This window comes from Staurois parvus, unplaced genomic scaffold (genome assembly GCF_062004578.1).
Source record: "Staurois parvus isolate SC_StPar_1 unplaced genomic scaffold, SC_StPar_1.0 ptg000177l, whole genome shotgun sequence".
Taxonomy (NCBI): Eukaryota; Metazoa; Chordata; class Amphibia; order Anura; family Ranidae; genus Staurois; species Staurois parvus.
The window spans coordinates 1,594,089-1,612,330 of record NW_028317973.1 but is presented as its reverse complement, the minus strand read 5'-3'; the positions used below and the strand labels follow the sequence as shown (position 1 = coordinate 1,612,330).

General features: G+C 38.3%; 1 protein-coding gene across 1 annotated transcript in view; it reads right to left on the bottom strand.

Annotated features, from left to right (window-relative positions):
• Nucleotides 1-18,242, bottom strand: part of COL13A1 (collagen type XIII alpha 1 chain) — a 235,357-nt gene that overhangs the window by 165,642 nt on the left and 51,473 nt on the right. Inside the window, exons 5-7 of the mRNA XM_089677089.1 lie at nucleotides 8,355-8,390; nucleotides 5,900-5,926; nucleotides 4,511-4,546 (exon numbers count right to left, since the gene is read on the bottom strand). Of these exons, the coding sequence (XP_089533215.1) occupies nucleotides 4,511-4,546; nucleotides 5,900-5,926; nucleotides 8,355-8,390 (99 nt within the window). The remainder of the gene's footprint in view (nucleotides 1-4,510; nucleotides 4,547-5,899; nucleotides 5,927-8,354; nucleotides 8,391-18,242) is intronic.

Below are 18,242 nucleotides of genomic sequence, written 5' to 3'. Positions count from 1 at the left end.
GATAACAGGGCACAGGGCATAATTCCTAATTGCTGCTGACTTATATTGTTTTTCAATAGACCTTTCTTTTAAGTGGTGCAACATTGGAAAATGCTTGAACATAAGTGCATAAGCACAGAAGCGTATAGTTTTCTTTGGAACATGTGACAGGGTGATTTACAGACTATAGATTGTGGGAGACAGGGGGAGAACATTGTCACCCATAACACCAATTTCCCAAACAAGGACCATTATATCAGTATAACCAGCTGGTATTTTCATGAAAGCTTGGGATTAAAACAAAAAATGTTTTCCAGTCTTTCAGTCTTTTTTTCATTTATTTAGTACAAAAAAACCCAGTGGTGATTAAATACCATAAAAAGAAAGCTCTATTTGTGTGAAAAAATTAGAACAATTTCATATTTGTACAGTGTTTCATGGCCACGCAAATGTAATGCAAAGTGCAACAGCGCTGAAAGCTGAAAATTGGCGTGGACAGGAAGGGGGCGAAAGTGCCCAATATTGTCCAGTCCGTCCTTGTAGGGTGGGCTGGTGAGCATGAGATGGCTCCTTAGACTTTGCTACTCAGGTCTTTGGCAAATTGGCCACTTTCACCATATTTTCAAGACAATACACACAGGCCTAAATAAAGACAAAAAGCAGAGGGGACAGGGAAAAGACACAGTCTTCTTCCAGAAACATTAGAGATTCACCTCTTTTTGCATTTGAGGTAATTTTTTTTTTGGAAAAGGCAAGGAAATGAGAAGGAGGAAAGATGCCAGGAAGTTAAAATTATGGCAGTAGCCGTGTTTGTTTTTTTCCTAATAATATACAGTATGCAGGGGGTTAGCTTCAAATGTAGAGCTTGCACACAGGTAGTTCAAATGTTAAAATACTTTTAAGGGTTTATTGCCTGCTTTTATTTGTACACAGAAGAAAATGTGGAACTGTCCACCCTCATATGGGTTATCAGAGCAAAAAAGCCTCCCAGTCGCAGAGCGTTCCTAGAACACACTGAATCACTCCCTCCAGCCCCTCACTACTACACTTTATTAATCAGGTGTGCAAGCACGGGTTCAGCTATTAACCCCCTGTCTATTGATAAACATATTTCAGGGAGTCAACCAGTCTACATGATAAGATATAAAACTCTGAATGACACAGACACTCCTCCATGCCCTGGACCAGCTGTAGCTGTCTGTCAAATTATATAAAATAAATAATTTGATTTTATCAGAAAAATCTGCAGTTTGTGTAGTTCTCTTTGATCCAAGTCTGATTAAATGTAAGCTTCTTAGTTCATTCATTGTGTAGAAGACCTTCTCTCAGCAGAGCAAGCTAGTACCTCGAGCAAATATTGAGCCACCTCCAACCAAGGGTACATCCTTGTCACCCAGTAGTCCATGGTACAATCGTTTGTAAATATTTTAGCTATAACCTTGCTGCCCTTGCCCCTGTCTGTTTGACCAGGGCAGGGATGGTTTTATGAAGGTAAAATGAACAAAAAAATGAAAAAGTATAAATAAATCTAAATCTGTAAATAATGTTGGGCAAAAAAATACACACGAATTTGTAATGGCAGAAGAATGTAAATGTAAATTTAGGACTGCCCAGGCCATGAACTAGAGGCAGGGGGCTGTTTTTGCCAGCTGGTGTGAAAGCAACTAAATTGCTAAGCTGGCATAAAGTCAAAGGACATGCGGGGGGTTCGAGGACACACTTTTCTTCCAGAAAAAACTTGGCATTGGAAGGTTGTTACTGGAGATGGTGGGGTGGCTGTTGGCGAGTACTGATTTGTATTTTAAGGCTTCACTTTGTGAAAGAGCTGGAAGGATTCTATGCTTAATTTTGTCTGCTGCCCACCATTCCCCTCTTTACCCTAGAGAAAGACTCACAGGAAAAGGTCAGCAAAGACTGAAGGGAGATTGAAATGTGGAAGCCTCAGAAAATCCAGTTGCAGCATCCTTGGTAGCTGACATTTTTTTACTAACTTTGCATTGCCATCCCTGCCCATGTTTGCTGGACTTGGACAGAGACATACTTACAAGAAAAAGAAAATTCTATATATGTAAATAGAATGCATAGTAAAAAGTTATGTCAACTGGGAATATATTACTGTGGGGCTGTCCAAGCCAGGAATTAGAGGAAAGGAGTTGTTTTCACCAATTCTTCCCTCTGTGTGATTCAGGGGCACCATTCTCTTTGTTTACCCCAGCATGTTCTGTCATGGAGCAAACACAACAAACTTTGAAGGGGATTTTTTTAAACATTCAAATTACTGGACCTGAGCAGGGATAGCCATTGCAAGGCAAATATATATGTAAATAATTAAAATAATTGAAATGTGATGACGAGTGGGAATATGTTAATGTGGGAAAGCCTAGGTCAGGAACTTGCAGTGAATTTTTTTGGTGAGTGATCCCATCTATTGGGCTATGCAGCATGTTCTATACGAGGAAAAGAAGGATTGTATTACTAATCTTTGTCTCATCAAAGCTCACCATTTTAGTAACCTCTTCAAAAGGGGCCAAAAAATTCCTAGATAATAGGCCACTGGCAGGATGAAAAAGGCAGTTCCCCAGAGTCTCTCCTTGTGCCAGAATCACATAGCAGGAGGAGGAAGTGGAGGAGGCAGAGGCCAGGAACTAAGAATAGGAGGAGTAAACAGAGGAGAAGACGTAGGTAGAGGAGGGGGAGGAGGAAGTCACATTAGCATTGCTTGGCTACTACCTATGTGGCAGCAGATCTTCCTCTCCATTTGGCTTGCCTGTCTTTTTTTTTTTTTACATTTCCAATTTGGGAAAGGATAGGCAGCCTATGAATGTAGGATTCTACAATTCATTTTCACTGCTGCCTGCCCTTCCCCATACAGTAGCTATAGGATTCCACCTCTCTGTTTACTGCTACCTGCACATCCCCCGTGTTGTGGAAGAGCGGGCAGTTTTTGGATGTGGATTTCTCCGAGTAGATAAACTTCCAGTGCCTCAACTATAATATCTAAAGAATATACAATTATCTGCTGAGTAACTACAGGTAAAAAAAATATGCTGGCAAAGTAGACGAATTACAGATGTGTCTGGCCTCTGCTGTGTGAAGCCCAACATTTCCATCAATACCAGAAAATACAGAAACAATACAAATAACAATATGATAAAAAACATAAAAACACAACAAATGAAAAAAATGTGGCTTGGAATCCACCACTCTGGGGGAACTCAGGCCTGGAAAATTTCACTAAATATGGGAGGGCTGCAGCACAATACAAGGATTCGAGAAGGTTCGGCGAATACAGGGTTGTGGTTTTGAAGTGTTTTTACACATTCCGTTTTTACATTTTTAAAACTTGTGAAACAATGCAGTGCGATACTGTAAAAAAGAAAAAAAACCTTACAAATTGCACTATTCAACTGTTCTACCATTTGCTTATTTGTCCAAAGCTGAGGGCTTTAACTTTTTCAGTGTGGGTGGGATATTGGTACTTGATAAAAAAATCAGTTGTTAAAACCAATCTATCCAGAAAAAGCCTTTTTCAGATTTGAATTAATGTTGATTGGGGCGCTGTTGCTGTACTTAAACCAAGCTAAATGTAAGAAGATAATGTCAATTACACATCCAAATGATGTAATATCAGATTATAGTATCCATGTTGCTGTAACACCACATAGAGCTTAAAGGTATCTCCCAAGATTGTAATCAAAAAGATTGGTGTTTTCATGTCATTTTTTGCACACGTTTAAAACGTAATTTTAGCCCTGAAGATTGTATAAAACCCCCAAAATATTATATATTTTCTGAAAGCACACACTCTAGACAATAAAATAACGGCATTTCCAATTTTTTATGGTGCACAATATTAGCTCAAAGGTACAATACATTACCAATTTTTGGTAAAATATAAAAGATGAGGATGTGTTCAGTAAATAGATACCCAACCTTAAAACTGCATGTGCTAATGAAATGCCAACAAACGCCGGCACCCTATATTTTCAATTTGTATGTTTCAAGGTATATTTTTCCCCTGCTAACTTCTGGTTTTGCAAATTTTAAATTGGATTTGAGGACTCCCTCACCTCCCTGAAATCGAACCTGAGCAGGCACAAGAATGTGAAAAGACAGTAAAACATGGTAGCCTTTTGGCCCTTGACAGTTTACTATCACTTGTCCAAACCTATACAACCTTTCCATAAATCTAGGTTGATTTTATGACCTACTGAAAATAAATAAGATCTGTTGGGGGTTTACTTATTGAAGATTGAAGGGACAAGTGCAACAGATCCTTCATTATAACTAAGAGGTTATTAGCCAATAGCTTTCATACAAAAACACATCCTCATCAGGTCTGCTAACCTTCCACTTTTTACTAACATGAACAAAAACAATTTCTGACAGGGCATGATTTTTTCTGGCTTCCATTAATATTAGAGAAGATCATATTAAGTACTGATAAAGTCGTCTACAAGTTTAAAATATTTTGGCTCCCAAAAGTACTGTTGTTTCCGTAATGCAAAGTCATCATACTAGATGTACCTACCATATCTCCTTTTTCACCTTTTTGCCCTGGATGGCCCTACAATACCAAAAAAAAGGGAATTAGCAGTAACTTTTTAAAATATGTGGATTATTTTCCACCTGAACATCTCAATTATTTTGATATACTAATGAGTCAGCATAGTTTTATACTCGTTTAGGAATTGATATATGTAGATAGTCCATGGTACAATTTACAATCTGTACATGTTATGACAATGTTATTTGCTACATAAAATATTCTTAAAACAGATTTATTAGAGTTAAGAATATTCAGAAAATAGATTATGTGAATCACCTAAATTATTCAGTCATGTAAATATCAAATTCCTATTTACTTATTTAATGTGCACAAAAATAGTTATTTGAAGTGAACATGAATGGGTTATTGAAATGAATGTTCACACATTTATTATGTGAAGTTTTTTTTTCTAGTAAATCAGGCCATTTGCATCTAAGATCAATTATACATGCAAACATTGTTTATTTGAGAAGCCAAAAGACTACAATGATGATGACAGGACTAAAATGTGCAAATAGCCTGAAATGGCAGTTTTCTGTAAAACCATTATAGTATAGGTTTAAACATTATAGTATAGTCTCACTCTAATCAGTGGCTGAAATCTTCATATCAGATTAAAGAATCAGGTTCTACAAATCTCAAGGTTATCCAATGAATCACTCTTAATAACCATTTTTGTTTATTTTAGCCTGGCTCGCTTCTACTGAATACTCCCCGCAGCTCTGGGGCTTCTTTGTGACCTTGTCACTTGAGTTATTGAGTGAGTTATGAGGCGTACTTATGTCGTAACAAATTACAGTTGAGAGCTGCAGAAAGGTATAAAATGGTTTGTTAAAATCAGAAGATTTATTGCCAGACAGGAATTAATGAAAAGGACTATACCAGCCATGCACCCAACTGGTAGCATAACAAGCCATTCAATTTTTTTAAATTTTGCATTTGCACAGTTATGCACCGTTGGTTGTTTCATGCATAGAGTGAAGGGTTAATATGGTTTAAGTAAAAGAGCAACTATTATGCTGAAAAACGGGACACAATTATCCTAAAAGCAGCCATGCAAACAGTTCTGGAACATGGTTAGAATTTGTCCCAACAAACTAACTTCAGAGCATTAGATGCCACAGTTATAGTGCTAATTCTGGAAAGGAATGTCATACTCACTTAGTGACCCCACACTACAGGTGACATTTTTTGGATACTCAATACTAGCAGCAATAACCTTTAAGGCATATGTTTCCATCATAAAGGTATCTTAGAAAGGTGGGAATTTTAGGAAAAGACATTCCCACACTATAAAGCTTTATTGCTGCCACAATTGACTAATTTCATATCCTACAGACTGAAAGACTGGCTAGGTAATGAGACACTTACTGGCTTGCCGTCTAATCCTATTGGGCCCTGAAATACAAATAGAAGATGCTTATGAAAGGTTATAGATGTCATCATTAACCACCATACACATGGTGGTTGAGTTCTGTTGTGTACCCAGAAGATGTCACAAAATTATCACATTATACAAAAAGCACAGACACAATTTTTTTTTTTATTTGGAACCTTTTTCTTAAGCAAAATGTAGATATTGTGGGCTTACTGCAAAGAACAGTAACCCATAGCACTGGCATTCTGTAGAGCACTCTTTGCGTCTATTCCATGTTACTAGATTACAAAATTGGCTTTGCTTTACCAGGAGCTTCTTCAAAGTTATACTTTGCTCAACAGGAAAAAGATTCAAATAAACACTTGCTTTTAGGATGCACATTCCGAAATATTTTATGGCTCGTGCAAAACTTTAAATTACTTTAAAAATATGAACTCTATGTAACGGTAACTGGAAAGGAAGGAAAAAAGATTACCGATAATGCCACCAATACAGAGTGGCAAATATTACACAAACCACATACCGTTAATAAATTATGAGCACGCAATACAACTAGTACAAATTGTACATGCTCTTTGTCCATGAGTTTGAAAGAGCATTCTGTAAATCAACATTAAACAATACATTTATTTTTAGGTTCACACTATAATAAAAGGTCAGTTAACATATACTAAAAAAAGTATATGTAACATAAAAGCTATGTAAGGCAAAAGTTCACAATTAGTGACTGGATTAGTAATTGTAAATTTAGCAGTACATACAGTATATCTCTTATTTACAATACTATTCCTATGTGAAGTATAGCTGTAGTGCTTCATAACAATAAGACATTTATAAAGATGGAATGAATGTGCCTGTATTGACTATAGTGACCACAAGTATAATGTCCACAAATTTGAAACAGGAAATTTCAATAATTTGATTGGGCCTATTAAAATTTTAACTAAGCATGGGCATTTCTCAAATTTTGTTAATAAAGTAAGCGATGAGGTTGGAATTTTCTTTCTATGGTTCTCCGTAGGGTCACATATTGCAAAATAATCTTTTAGAGTATAAAATAAAACCAGCAAAACAGTTGGTATTGTAATCAAAGTTATGACTGCAGTAATTTTTCTTATAGAAAAAAACATCCATGCATTTGCCACCATCAAAAGAAAATCTTTCCAAATATGAAGCAAATTTCAAAATAAATCTTCAGCAAAAAAATTAAATCAATGCAATATGCACAGCAGCAAATTCTGTACTTTATTGCTTTAAAAGGCAGGACCATGGTACATGCTCTTGATGCCCATCTAGAGACACTCACTTGCTTCTGTAAGAGTGTATTCACCAAAATAGTTTAACAAACAGAAGTTTTTACCATCACTCTGTGTGCATTGCATTCCCATGAATGCTACTTGCGGTTCTTAGGCCATGTCTGACTCCATATGCACATTGACTTCATTGCTCACCCGGCTGGCAGAGCATTTGGAACATGGCCTGGATGTCACAGGGGCAATTAATGGGTTTCTGCATTTAGCACCTTTGTATACTTTATCCAAGATGTGAAAAAATAGCCACTGGGATTAACAGAGACACTTTACGTTCCTTTATTATATAGGTACAGTACATCAATGTTTTTGTTATTCATTGTGAAGCTGTTCCCCTTCTTACTTCATATTAATGTTGACAAATCTCAGGAAAAATTGTACAATTCTAGCTTTTATAGACGTAAAGGCACAAAAAATACATCTATGAAGTGAACATAAAATTATACATAGTAATGACTATATTATTTGTGTGACAATAGTGCAAGTTTCTGCTCCCAGCCACTACTTATGAGGTTTATTGAACCTTATGGGAGGGATCTTCCATGTATACATGAACTTGGCTGTTTGGTTGAGCATAGCACAATAGCGACATATTGGGGTTGATTAACTAAAACAAGTTAGGCAAGAGGGTGTTCAGTTAGCAAAGCAAATGTTAGAAAATAAAGAGAGCCCATGTTCACTTTGAATAGCCAATCATGTGCTTTTTAACCATGATTGGAACTTCAAAGTGAACCCAGGTTCACATTATATACCAACATTTACTTTGCTAAGCAAACTTACACCTTGCAAAGTAAATACTAACTATGCTAAGTGATCAACCCACCAAACCAAGTAAATCAACCCACTGTTTAGGTGTCTTTGCTTTAAGTATCACTAACCACTAGAGGGCTTCAAATTTTAAAAATGACTAATTTAATGAAACCCATTCTAAACAGTTACAAACAGATCTGTTTTATTACTCAAAATCTAATCCATTATTTTACTTAATCTTTAAATCAGTGACCACACTAAAATTCCTAAAATGGTTAGTTTTAAATGTAATTCTTATGAACCCACCATATATTGTATGGAAAAACACAGTGAAATCTATGCAGACATTTCCTACCCCAACCAGTTAATGTTTAGTTGCTTTACTTACGGGAAATCCAGGAAAACCTCGTGTTCCAGGCTGACCCTGAAGGAAAACAGAAAAGGTTAGGACTGATATCGCCAACAGAGCTAATATTCAATTACAACTTTAAAAAAACATGTATTTGTACCCATAAATGTTATTACTCATGTTTGAGCCTGTGTCAAATGTAATTCATATTTTTGTTTTTTATTTGGTAATATTTTGACCAGCTTGTCATGTGAGCAGACTGTTATATTTTTAAATAAGGGCTATGGTATAAGGAAGGACGGCAAAATAAAATGTTTTGTAAGCAACATTTTTTTCACCTTTGGAAATGGGAAAGTGTATTTATTTATTTGATTTATTGCAGGTATTTATATGGGGCTGACACCTGACGCAGTGTTTTACATGCAGTAAATGCATATAGGTCTCTGCCATCAAGAAGCTTACAATATAAGGTCCCCATCTCACATCTCTCGCATACACATACTAGGGCCAGTTTAGACAGGAGCCAATAAAACTACCAAAATGTCTTTGTATTTATACAATGAAAAAGGGAAAGGCTTCTAATAGAAGCAATTATGCATGTCACAATTATAGTGCTGTACTAATCCTGCAATATATATTCAAATGCAGCTTTCTGGCTCTATAAATGGTAAAATCTCAAAATATATGAAAATAAAAAGAAAAGAGCGGTAGGATCTGTAAGCGTCAAACTAACTGACTAGATGTTCAAACTGTTTTTTATTAACAAATCAAATTGTCAATACTGGAAAACTATAGAGAAACAAAAAGGCAAGTTAACCATCCTAAACCACTACCAAAAGGTCGGTTATATTAGAATATAGGACCCCTAAATTACACTTTTTAAACATTTCTTCTCATTTGTTTTATTGATTTCATGCATGTATAATGAGGTAAAACTAGAATTTTACACAACAATTTTGATACAAGCCAACTTCCACTTAGCAGGGTTTGGTCAGATTTCAACAACGTTTTCAAGTTACACCAAATTTTATTTATGTTTTTAAATATCCTGCATCAATTTTATGTATTTAAAATAAAGTGTCAATACTGTTGGCATCCAGTGCTGATTGTATGCAGGTGTAGTATAATGGAGAATAATGGAGGATGAAGCCAAGAAGGGCAGCATGCCAAACCCATAAAGAAAGAAGAATTTCAAATATGTATCTATTAAAAATATGAACGACCAGAAAATAATATTTTCACACACTTTATTAAAAGTACTGTAAATGTAAACCGAAGGATACCAATCTAATATATTGCAGTTTAGTAGTCCTTTGGCCCCTTTCACACTGTCATGCTGCGGTTTGGCCACAGTCTTGGTGCAGCACAGTGTACCTGTGCTTTTCATGTGGGTTAACCAGGGTTTCCCATAGACCTCTATTATGTCCTGGCATTTTGGGCTTGCTTTCTGAAAGTGCAGCAAAGATGTGGCATGCAGGACTTTTGGAGTGCTTTCATAAAATGCGTCAAAAACACGAGACATAATAGAAGTCTATTGGAAATCGTGGGTAACCCACAGAAAAAAGGTACACTGCATTGCATTATGGCCAAACCACAGTATAGCAGTGTGAGAGTGGCTTTAGATGTGCAGGCACTTTTTTTCTGGCTAAGTACATTTTTTATAAATCCAAAAAATACCGGTTTATCATTTATTACAGGTACTTATATAGCACCATCAATTACATACATATTGTACATTCATATCAGTCCCTAACCCTCAAGGAGTGTACAATCTAAGGTCCCTAATCTCAGAAACACATACTAGGGCCAATTTAGACAGGATCCAATAAACCTACCAGCATGTCTTTAGAGTGTGGGAGGAAACTGGAGTACCCAGAGGAAACCCACGCAGGCACAGGGAGAACATGCAAACTCCAGGCAGGTGGTGCCATGGTTGGGATTTGAACCAATGACCTTAGTATTGCCTGCCAGAATTGCTAACCATTTAGGCACTGTGCATGCCAGAGGCAATTTTCTTCGTAACTTTGCACTGAATTGAAATATCAAACAATGCCTTCAGCTTTTCTGTGAACTAAAACACATCATCTACTTACATCATGTAATAGAGGTGTGGAGATGAGGAAGTGTTTGTAGTCTAATTCAAGAGAGCCGCCTAGGGTGACAATGCTGCCTCTCCATAGTTATTGTACAGTAAACGAGCATTGCCACCCTGGGACAGTAAGTTTGTGTTACTGGTAGAACCACAGGTGAAAATGAAGATAAAGAAAATAAATGTGAAATGGGAACCCTATGCAGCCAACACATCTGAGAACTGGTAAGTTTTAATCTATCAAACTTTGTTTTTGGAGTTTAGATAATCTTCAGTCTTCCCTCTTTAGCCTTCGGTCACACCAATCTGACTTTGAAATTGTGCGACTTCCAGTAAAGTCGCACAATTCCAAAGTTGGACGTCAGTCTGACTTCAGGTGAGACTTGCTAGACATCTGGGACTTGCAGGACACAGATTTCTATGCAATCTGAACACCTGGACTTGCAAAAAGTAGTGCTTGCACTACTTTCAAAATCGTAGCAACTCTGAAGAAGTCGAGATGACTGCTTCAATTGCAGACAATAGGGTGCGATTTGTCATATGATTTGAAACGATCAAATCGCATGACAAGTCACATCGGTATGACCAGTCACTTAACAAATGTTGGAATGTTTGTTATGCAGGGATGAATATTTTTATAAATCTTTGACATCACAGTCACAAACATTACAAAGTTAAATATTTTCTCTCCTGGTCCACATTGTTAGTACAAATATGTTATACATTTAATCACTAGGCATGTGTGAATAATGTGCTGATTATACGTTTCTTTCAATTTTTTTTCAGTAATTGATGTTAACCATTCCTATATAAATAGCTATAAACATCAAATGTGATGCCCATAATGAAGACAGAACAAATTATTCACTTAAATGGAGTCCTGTTCATTTGGAAGCAAGATGTTTACACATTTCTATTAGTTATCCTCATTAGAACCATTTGTCATACATGAACTGCTTTCATACATGAACTTCAAGATTAAGGGGACTATTTACAATGAGGACTGAAGTTATTAGTTTTTGTCAGCATTAAGTACTTTAAGTTGCCTCATTAGTATTACCATGAAACACTTTTTTAATGGTTCATATGTATAAACCAGACAGTGGGACTGAACTACTAAAAGAAACTGCACAGGAAAAAGGAGCATGGCATTCTTGTGTTTCAGGTCCAGAAGAGCGTGCGGATGTTTGAGTGCCCAGAAAACATAATGTACTAAAGCTGAACTTAAGCCATGAGAGTAACATCAATCTGTATATGCAGTAAAGCATGCTTGTTATACTCACCGTGGAACCTAAGGGGTTATTCCTCTGCATTGCCTAAAAAGTTTAATCCTGTCTTCTCTGATCCTCCCCTTCTTCTACTGTCCTCAATTCCTCTGCTGATGGAACAGAGCCTTGTGGACAAGCTGCATATGCTCAGTTTGGTGTGTATTGCTAGAGAGATTTTTTTGCTTGGGAGAGTGCATGTGATCAGCACAGGGCCAATCAGCGCTGTCCAGACAGAGGGTCAGGGGCTGCAGCCTCATAGGACAGTCAGAGGAGAATGAAAACTCCTCCTACAAGCTTTAACCAGTGCTCAACCGGACACTGATAGAAGTCACAAGACTGATCTAACTGCTGATGAGAAAAGCTAGTGGGGATCTTCTTCTCCCACTAGCTGTGACAATTTAAAAAAACCTAGCCATGTGGGGCTCCGCCCACCTGCCCATGTCACTCATTGACAGTATTCTGTGAATGGGAAACTACAAGTCCTGACAGCCTATGTGGCTGTCAGCTTGTAGCTCTTAATGAACTACCATGGCACTGTTGAGCGCTGTGGTAGTTCATTGAACCTTCGTGTCAGAGTGTATCTGTTTGCTCGTTTGAGGTACGAGCATACAGACACACTGACAGGTTTGCAGGAGTCCTGCATGGTACCAGCGATCTGCTGATTGCTGACACAATGCTTTATAGGCTCTGAAATAAAAAATAGTAAATGCACATTTTTTTACTAAATTTAAATTTAAATTTTTTTTATTTTTTGTTAAAAAGTGAACTTATCCTTTTTATACTTTTACATGAATCTGCGTCTGCTTTAACCACTTAACAACCGGACTAGCACGGTCATCTAGTTCTGGGAGGGCATCATATGATGTCCTCCAGAACCGCACCTCCCACCCCGGGGGCAAGCACCTGGCGAGCTCTGTGATCGCTGGGTTCTTTGAACACAACTGATCACATAACATAGTAAAGGGCCAATCACAGTGCCCTTTTACCATGTTATCAACTGTGTCCAGTGTCACAGCTGATCATAATGTAAATACACTTGCTGGTTACCAGCTGCACTGTCTTCACACTGTCACAGGAGAGCCGACAACTGTAATCACACATCAGAGGACATCAGTGCAGCCCAAGGGGACATTAGTGCAGCCCCAACAGTGTCCATCAGTGCAGTCCCAGATGCAGCCCCAACAGTGTCCATCAGTGCAGTCCCAGAAGTGTCCATCAGTGCAGTCCCAACAGTGTCCAACGGTGCTGCCAGTCAGAGACAATCAGTGCTGCCAGTCATTGTTTATCAGTACCGCTAGTAAGTGTCCATTAGTGCTGCCGGTCAGTGCCCATCAATGCCACCAGTCAGTGCCGTCTATCAGTGCAGCCTCAGCAGTGCCTCCTCGTCAGTACCCATCAGTGCAAAATGTTATAACAGAAACTAAGAAAAAATATATATTTTTTTTCAAAGTTGTTGGTCTTTTTTCATTTGTTTAACAAAAAAAAAACTCAGTTGTGAATAAATACCACCAAAAGAAAGCTCTATATGTGTCAAAAAAATTATAAAAATTTGGCTACAGTGTTGCATGACCGCACAATTGTCATTCAAAGTGCGACAGTGCTGAAAGCTAAAAATTGGCCTGGGCAGGAAGGGGGTGAAAGTGCCCGGTAGGCAAGTGGTTAAAAGGTGTTTAATACCTGCCTAAATTTCAGCATTTCTCTGATGTCTGATGAATTTTCAGTGCATGCATAGTGGTCTCCATTTTCAGTGTGCAATAACAGTCAAAATAATGCTGTTTTTGCATCTGATATTGTGCATTACCTAACATGTTTGTTTAAATATTTTATTTAAAAAGAAAAGAGAAAAACAAAATAACTGAAAAGAATCACAATTGTTCATTAGGTATATAAGATGCATTGCCAAACAAAGGAATGGCTCAAAAAGACCTGTATGTAGGGTTTTTTTCAGCAATAATGAAGTTCTGGCATCTCCAGCACTGACTGTATGCAATGGAATGGGGTGCTGGAGTCTCCTGGAGGGTCTATTGATGCTGGCTGCTGGGGGATCTATTGTCCCTGGTGACGGGGGGATCTATTTTTGTTGGGGGGGGTTGATTGTCACTGGGAGAGATCTACTTTTGATGAAGGTCTCTATTGTTGCTGGCTGCTGATAGATCTATTGGTGCTGGCATGGGTCTATTGTTGCTGGGAGGGGGGGATTTGTTGAAGGGGTCTATTGTTGCTAGGGAATATATTGTTGCTTGGGGATCTATTTTTGATGGGGGAGGTCTACTGTTGCTGGCTGCATGGGATCTATTTACTGCTTTTCTTGTTATCATTAACAAATTCCATACAAATTCCATAGCACCATAAAACAATGCTCGCTTCTCTATTCTCTAAAAAAAGTTGGGGTACTGGGAGGTGGGTAGGTGGGTGGAACTAAGGGATGGTGCCCGGAGGTAGATGGGGGCGGAGACAAGGGCTGACTTGGGTGAGGGGGGGGGGGAGCCTGCACCTATTCTCTGACAAAAAAGCCCTGCCTGTATATCATGCAAATATGCTGCAAAAAATAATATGTAAAAAATGTAAGCAGCAGCATATGAAATTGTGCTTGAATGTGTGCTTGTCATGCACAATATGTTCAATCATGCACACTGTGGTACTTTCTGTAAGTCATAACCAGTGGCTTTTTTAATTTTGATGTTTTTCTATAGTGACATTCAGTGCATACACTTGCCCTTTACTCCATGAAATATGCATGCAAAAAAAGACAACCAATGTCAGACAGGCCAAAAAAATATTGAAGAAATGTTATTTTAGGAATACCTTAACATAGCTGGACTACATTGAGGCTGCCTAACAAAGTATATTTCATAGTCAATTTGCTGTATGTATGCTACAGAAAGTCTTAATAATATAATGAGATATATGTAAACTCATTACTTCCGTGTTAACTATTTGTAGTTACAAGCAATCTGTATCCTTCTTTGACTTCATCCCTTGAAGTTGCTTTGCCAATTCACAGGGGGAAAAAACAGGCCTAATTATGCCTTTTTTAGAACATGTACATTAAGGATTAAACACTCAATTTCAAATGAATGCACAAAACTGTCAGCTTTAATATTTATAACATTAGCTTAATATTTAACATCTTACATTAGCATGAAATCTGAAAACAGCTTTTATGATTGTGTTCATACTTAATGCAAAGTAGCTGATACATCTTACATAAGCAAAATGTCTGAAAACAGCTTTTGTGACTGTGACTATACCTAATGCAAAGTAGGTGATACCAACTGACCGATTAACTCTGTGTGCAGTTTAAAGGTTACAAGTTAAAAATTGAGCTGCTATGAACACACACTCTTTTTAGAAAAGTTGACAATTATTTTGCAGCCATTATTTTAAACTGATGGAGTTGTTTGACATCCCCCTTTCATTGTTACACTATTGCAGAAGCAGGTGGATTAATCATTTTTTTCAGCTCCGAGATTTGGGTGTTGTAAGATCAGTGCAGGATCATGTGGATTCAGCACTGATATGTTGTAATGTGTATTTAAAAGTCAAGTTTTTGGTTGTAGGCTACGTCATTAGTTAAGTTACGGGTAGAGAGGGAAGTACAATGCTATTGTTCAGGGTAAGAGCTAATTTTAAAGTTTAGGTAAAAAGGTTAAAGCTTGATCAGGAGTTAGGGATAATAAGTGTTTACAATTATTTTAAGATTCAGAGCTATTATATATATATATATATATATATAAAATTTTATACATAATCATCTACAATGTATTAAAAATTTTCCAAACCCCTTACCATACCCCATCCCACCCTTCCTTTTTTTTCTTATTATTCCTCTAGTGTTCTGTTTTAACACCTTCATTTCTACTCTGACCTCTTTTCACTACCTCTTTCCCTCTGTTTTCCTTTTTTTCTCTTTATTCTTCTACGCCATCAACTCAGCAAACCTCTGTGTAAATTTAATTTCACTCCATCCTTTCCAGATTTTTCTGCCTTTACCCTTTTTGTCTTCACTACTATAATATATTTCTTCCTTTCTTTGTATAAATTCTACCCTCTTTATCCAGTCTTTTAACTTCGGTGTCTCCTGGGCCCTCCAAAACTTAGGAATCAACCCTTTTGCCACATTTATTAAATGAGGTATCATTGTATTCTTATATTGTTTTACAGTTAGGTCAGTGTTACGGAATAAGCACACCCATGGGTCTTTAGATATTTCCTTTCCTATAATTTCTCCTATTTGTTGAACTACATCCTGCCAAAATTCCTGTATTTTAGGACACTCCCACCATATATGTACCATCCTGCCCTCCTTCCCGCATCCCCTCCAGCAAAACGGTGAATTCTCTGGCTGTAACTTATGAACTTTACTGGATGTAACATACCATCTTACTATAAATTTATAATTCATCTCCACTGTGTTCATGTCAACAACCCCATGTGCAATCCTAAAAACTTTGATTCAGAGCTATTTTAGCACTGGGGTTGTGTTAGGGTAAAATGAATTATTAACAATAGTTGTTAAAATTATACAAAATACATGTCAAACTTATTGTTTTAATATTTACATATACAACTGCAGAATCATACTTGAAATATCTTAATTGCTGCAAGAAAAATGAACAAGAGATTATTTATTAAAAAGGTTTATTCCTATTTCTTTTTCTCCCTGGGGACTCTAGTCTGTTATTGGGGTAGATGATAAAGCAGCCATACTGGACTCACCTAGTAGAATACCAATTAAGCTACCAACGTGTCTTGTGGGAATTATCCAGAGTAATCAGAGGAAACCCATGCAAGTATAGGGAGACCTTGCAAACTCCATGTAGATAGTGTATAGCCTAGGACTGGTGCTGTGAGGCAGATGTGCTAAACCCTGTGCTGCCCTGCAATAAGACATTACTGGTATCCCAACCTTCCACTGTGTAAAAATCCAGAAAATATAAAGTTACTATACTGATGCAGTCTTACGATGGATGCAACACATTCAAAGTTCATGCATGAATGAAGAAGCAAACATCTGGTGAACAAAATGTGCCTGTATTATCAGTGCACAAACATTCAAAAGCTTTACAGTTTTTAGCATTGCATGAGTTGTATCTGGCAATCTCCTCACCATGCTACAAAAGCCACTGCCAGCCTATACTGTATCTGTTCCATATGTGACTCTTAATGTGGAAGACCAGGCTAATATTGACTAAGCTTAAACCTGCTCCCACCCCCTTCTAAATCCTATTCTAACTACCCTGTAGGAAGAAGATACTTATACTGTACTTACCAATTCTCAGGGCACTGTGGTTTGATCATGCGATTGGTTTCCAGTGGAGGCTTCAGGGGAGAGGATATTTAGCTGACAACTGATGCCCCATAGTAGGTTTATGGGTGACCGAATAACCCTAAGAATAGGAAGGTATAAGCATCTCCACAGCAACCAGCTTCAGGGGAGAAGGGAGAGAAGTGACAATGGCTGCAATGCCTGAGCAGTGATATCACCCATGAGCTTACTATGGGGCATCCATTGTCAACTGTCCCTACTCTTCCCTGAAGCTGTCACTGGCAGCCAATCACAGGATCGGACCAGAGTGCCCTAAGAATAGGTAAGTACAAGCAGCTTCCTTCTATAGGATAGTCAGAATAGGATTTAGAAGGGGGGTGTGGACAGGTTTAAGCTTAGTTAGCATTAGCCTGGTCTTCCACTTTAATTATGGAAATGTTAGTGGGAGCAGAGGGGAGAGGTGGTGTCAGGGCAGGGGCCGAGGAACGGATAGGCAGGCCTAACAATGTAACGCACTGGCTGACGACAACCACTACCCACAGACCGAAGTCCCTCAGGGCACGGAGTCTAAGTCCCAGGCTGCCCTTCACCAGGGCCCCTGATGGTGGGGATGGACTTGACGCAGCCAGGAACCAGGTCGCGGCCCCCGAGACACCTCAGCTGCGGTAATGGCCGCCGCCAATGGCGTGTAGCTGGTGGAAGAGACAAAAGAGTAGTCAGACAAGCCGGGTCAACAACAACAGGACAAAACAGTACAGGACAGCAGACGAGAATCACAGGTCACGAGCCGGGTTCAGCAACAGAGGGTCAGATCAAGGGAGAATACAAAAATAGTCAAGTCACAAGCCGAATCAGATACCAGGAGAGTCACGAGAGTCAGAACAGAGTAATAGCAACACAAAGACACAAGACACAAGTGCAAAGAGCATGTGCGGGCCACAGGCTTATATGTCATCAGCCACACCCCTCTGGGGGATGGACCACAGAGACCTGAAGGCATAAAAGGATTCCCATCATGCACAGCAGAATCCAAGATGGACGCCAGCACATGGAGTAACATAACCTCAGGGAAAAGGTAGGACCTTGACAGGTGGCCACTAGGGGAATTTCACAAAGGTTGACTCTTTATGTTGAAAAACACGCACATATGTGTGAGCAAGTAGACACCAACACTGGTGTATGTACATGAGTATAGGCATGAACAGCATTTTCTGTAATATATTTCAATGACCAAACATACACTTCAGCTGTGGCCCTTGGGTGCTAAAACTGCAGCCGTATTTTATTCTGCACAACCATAC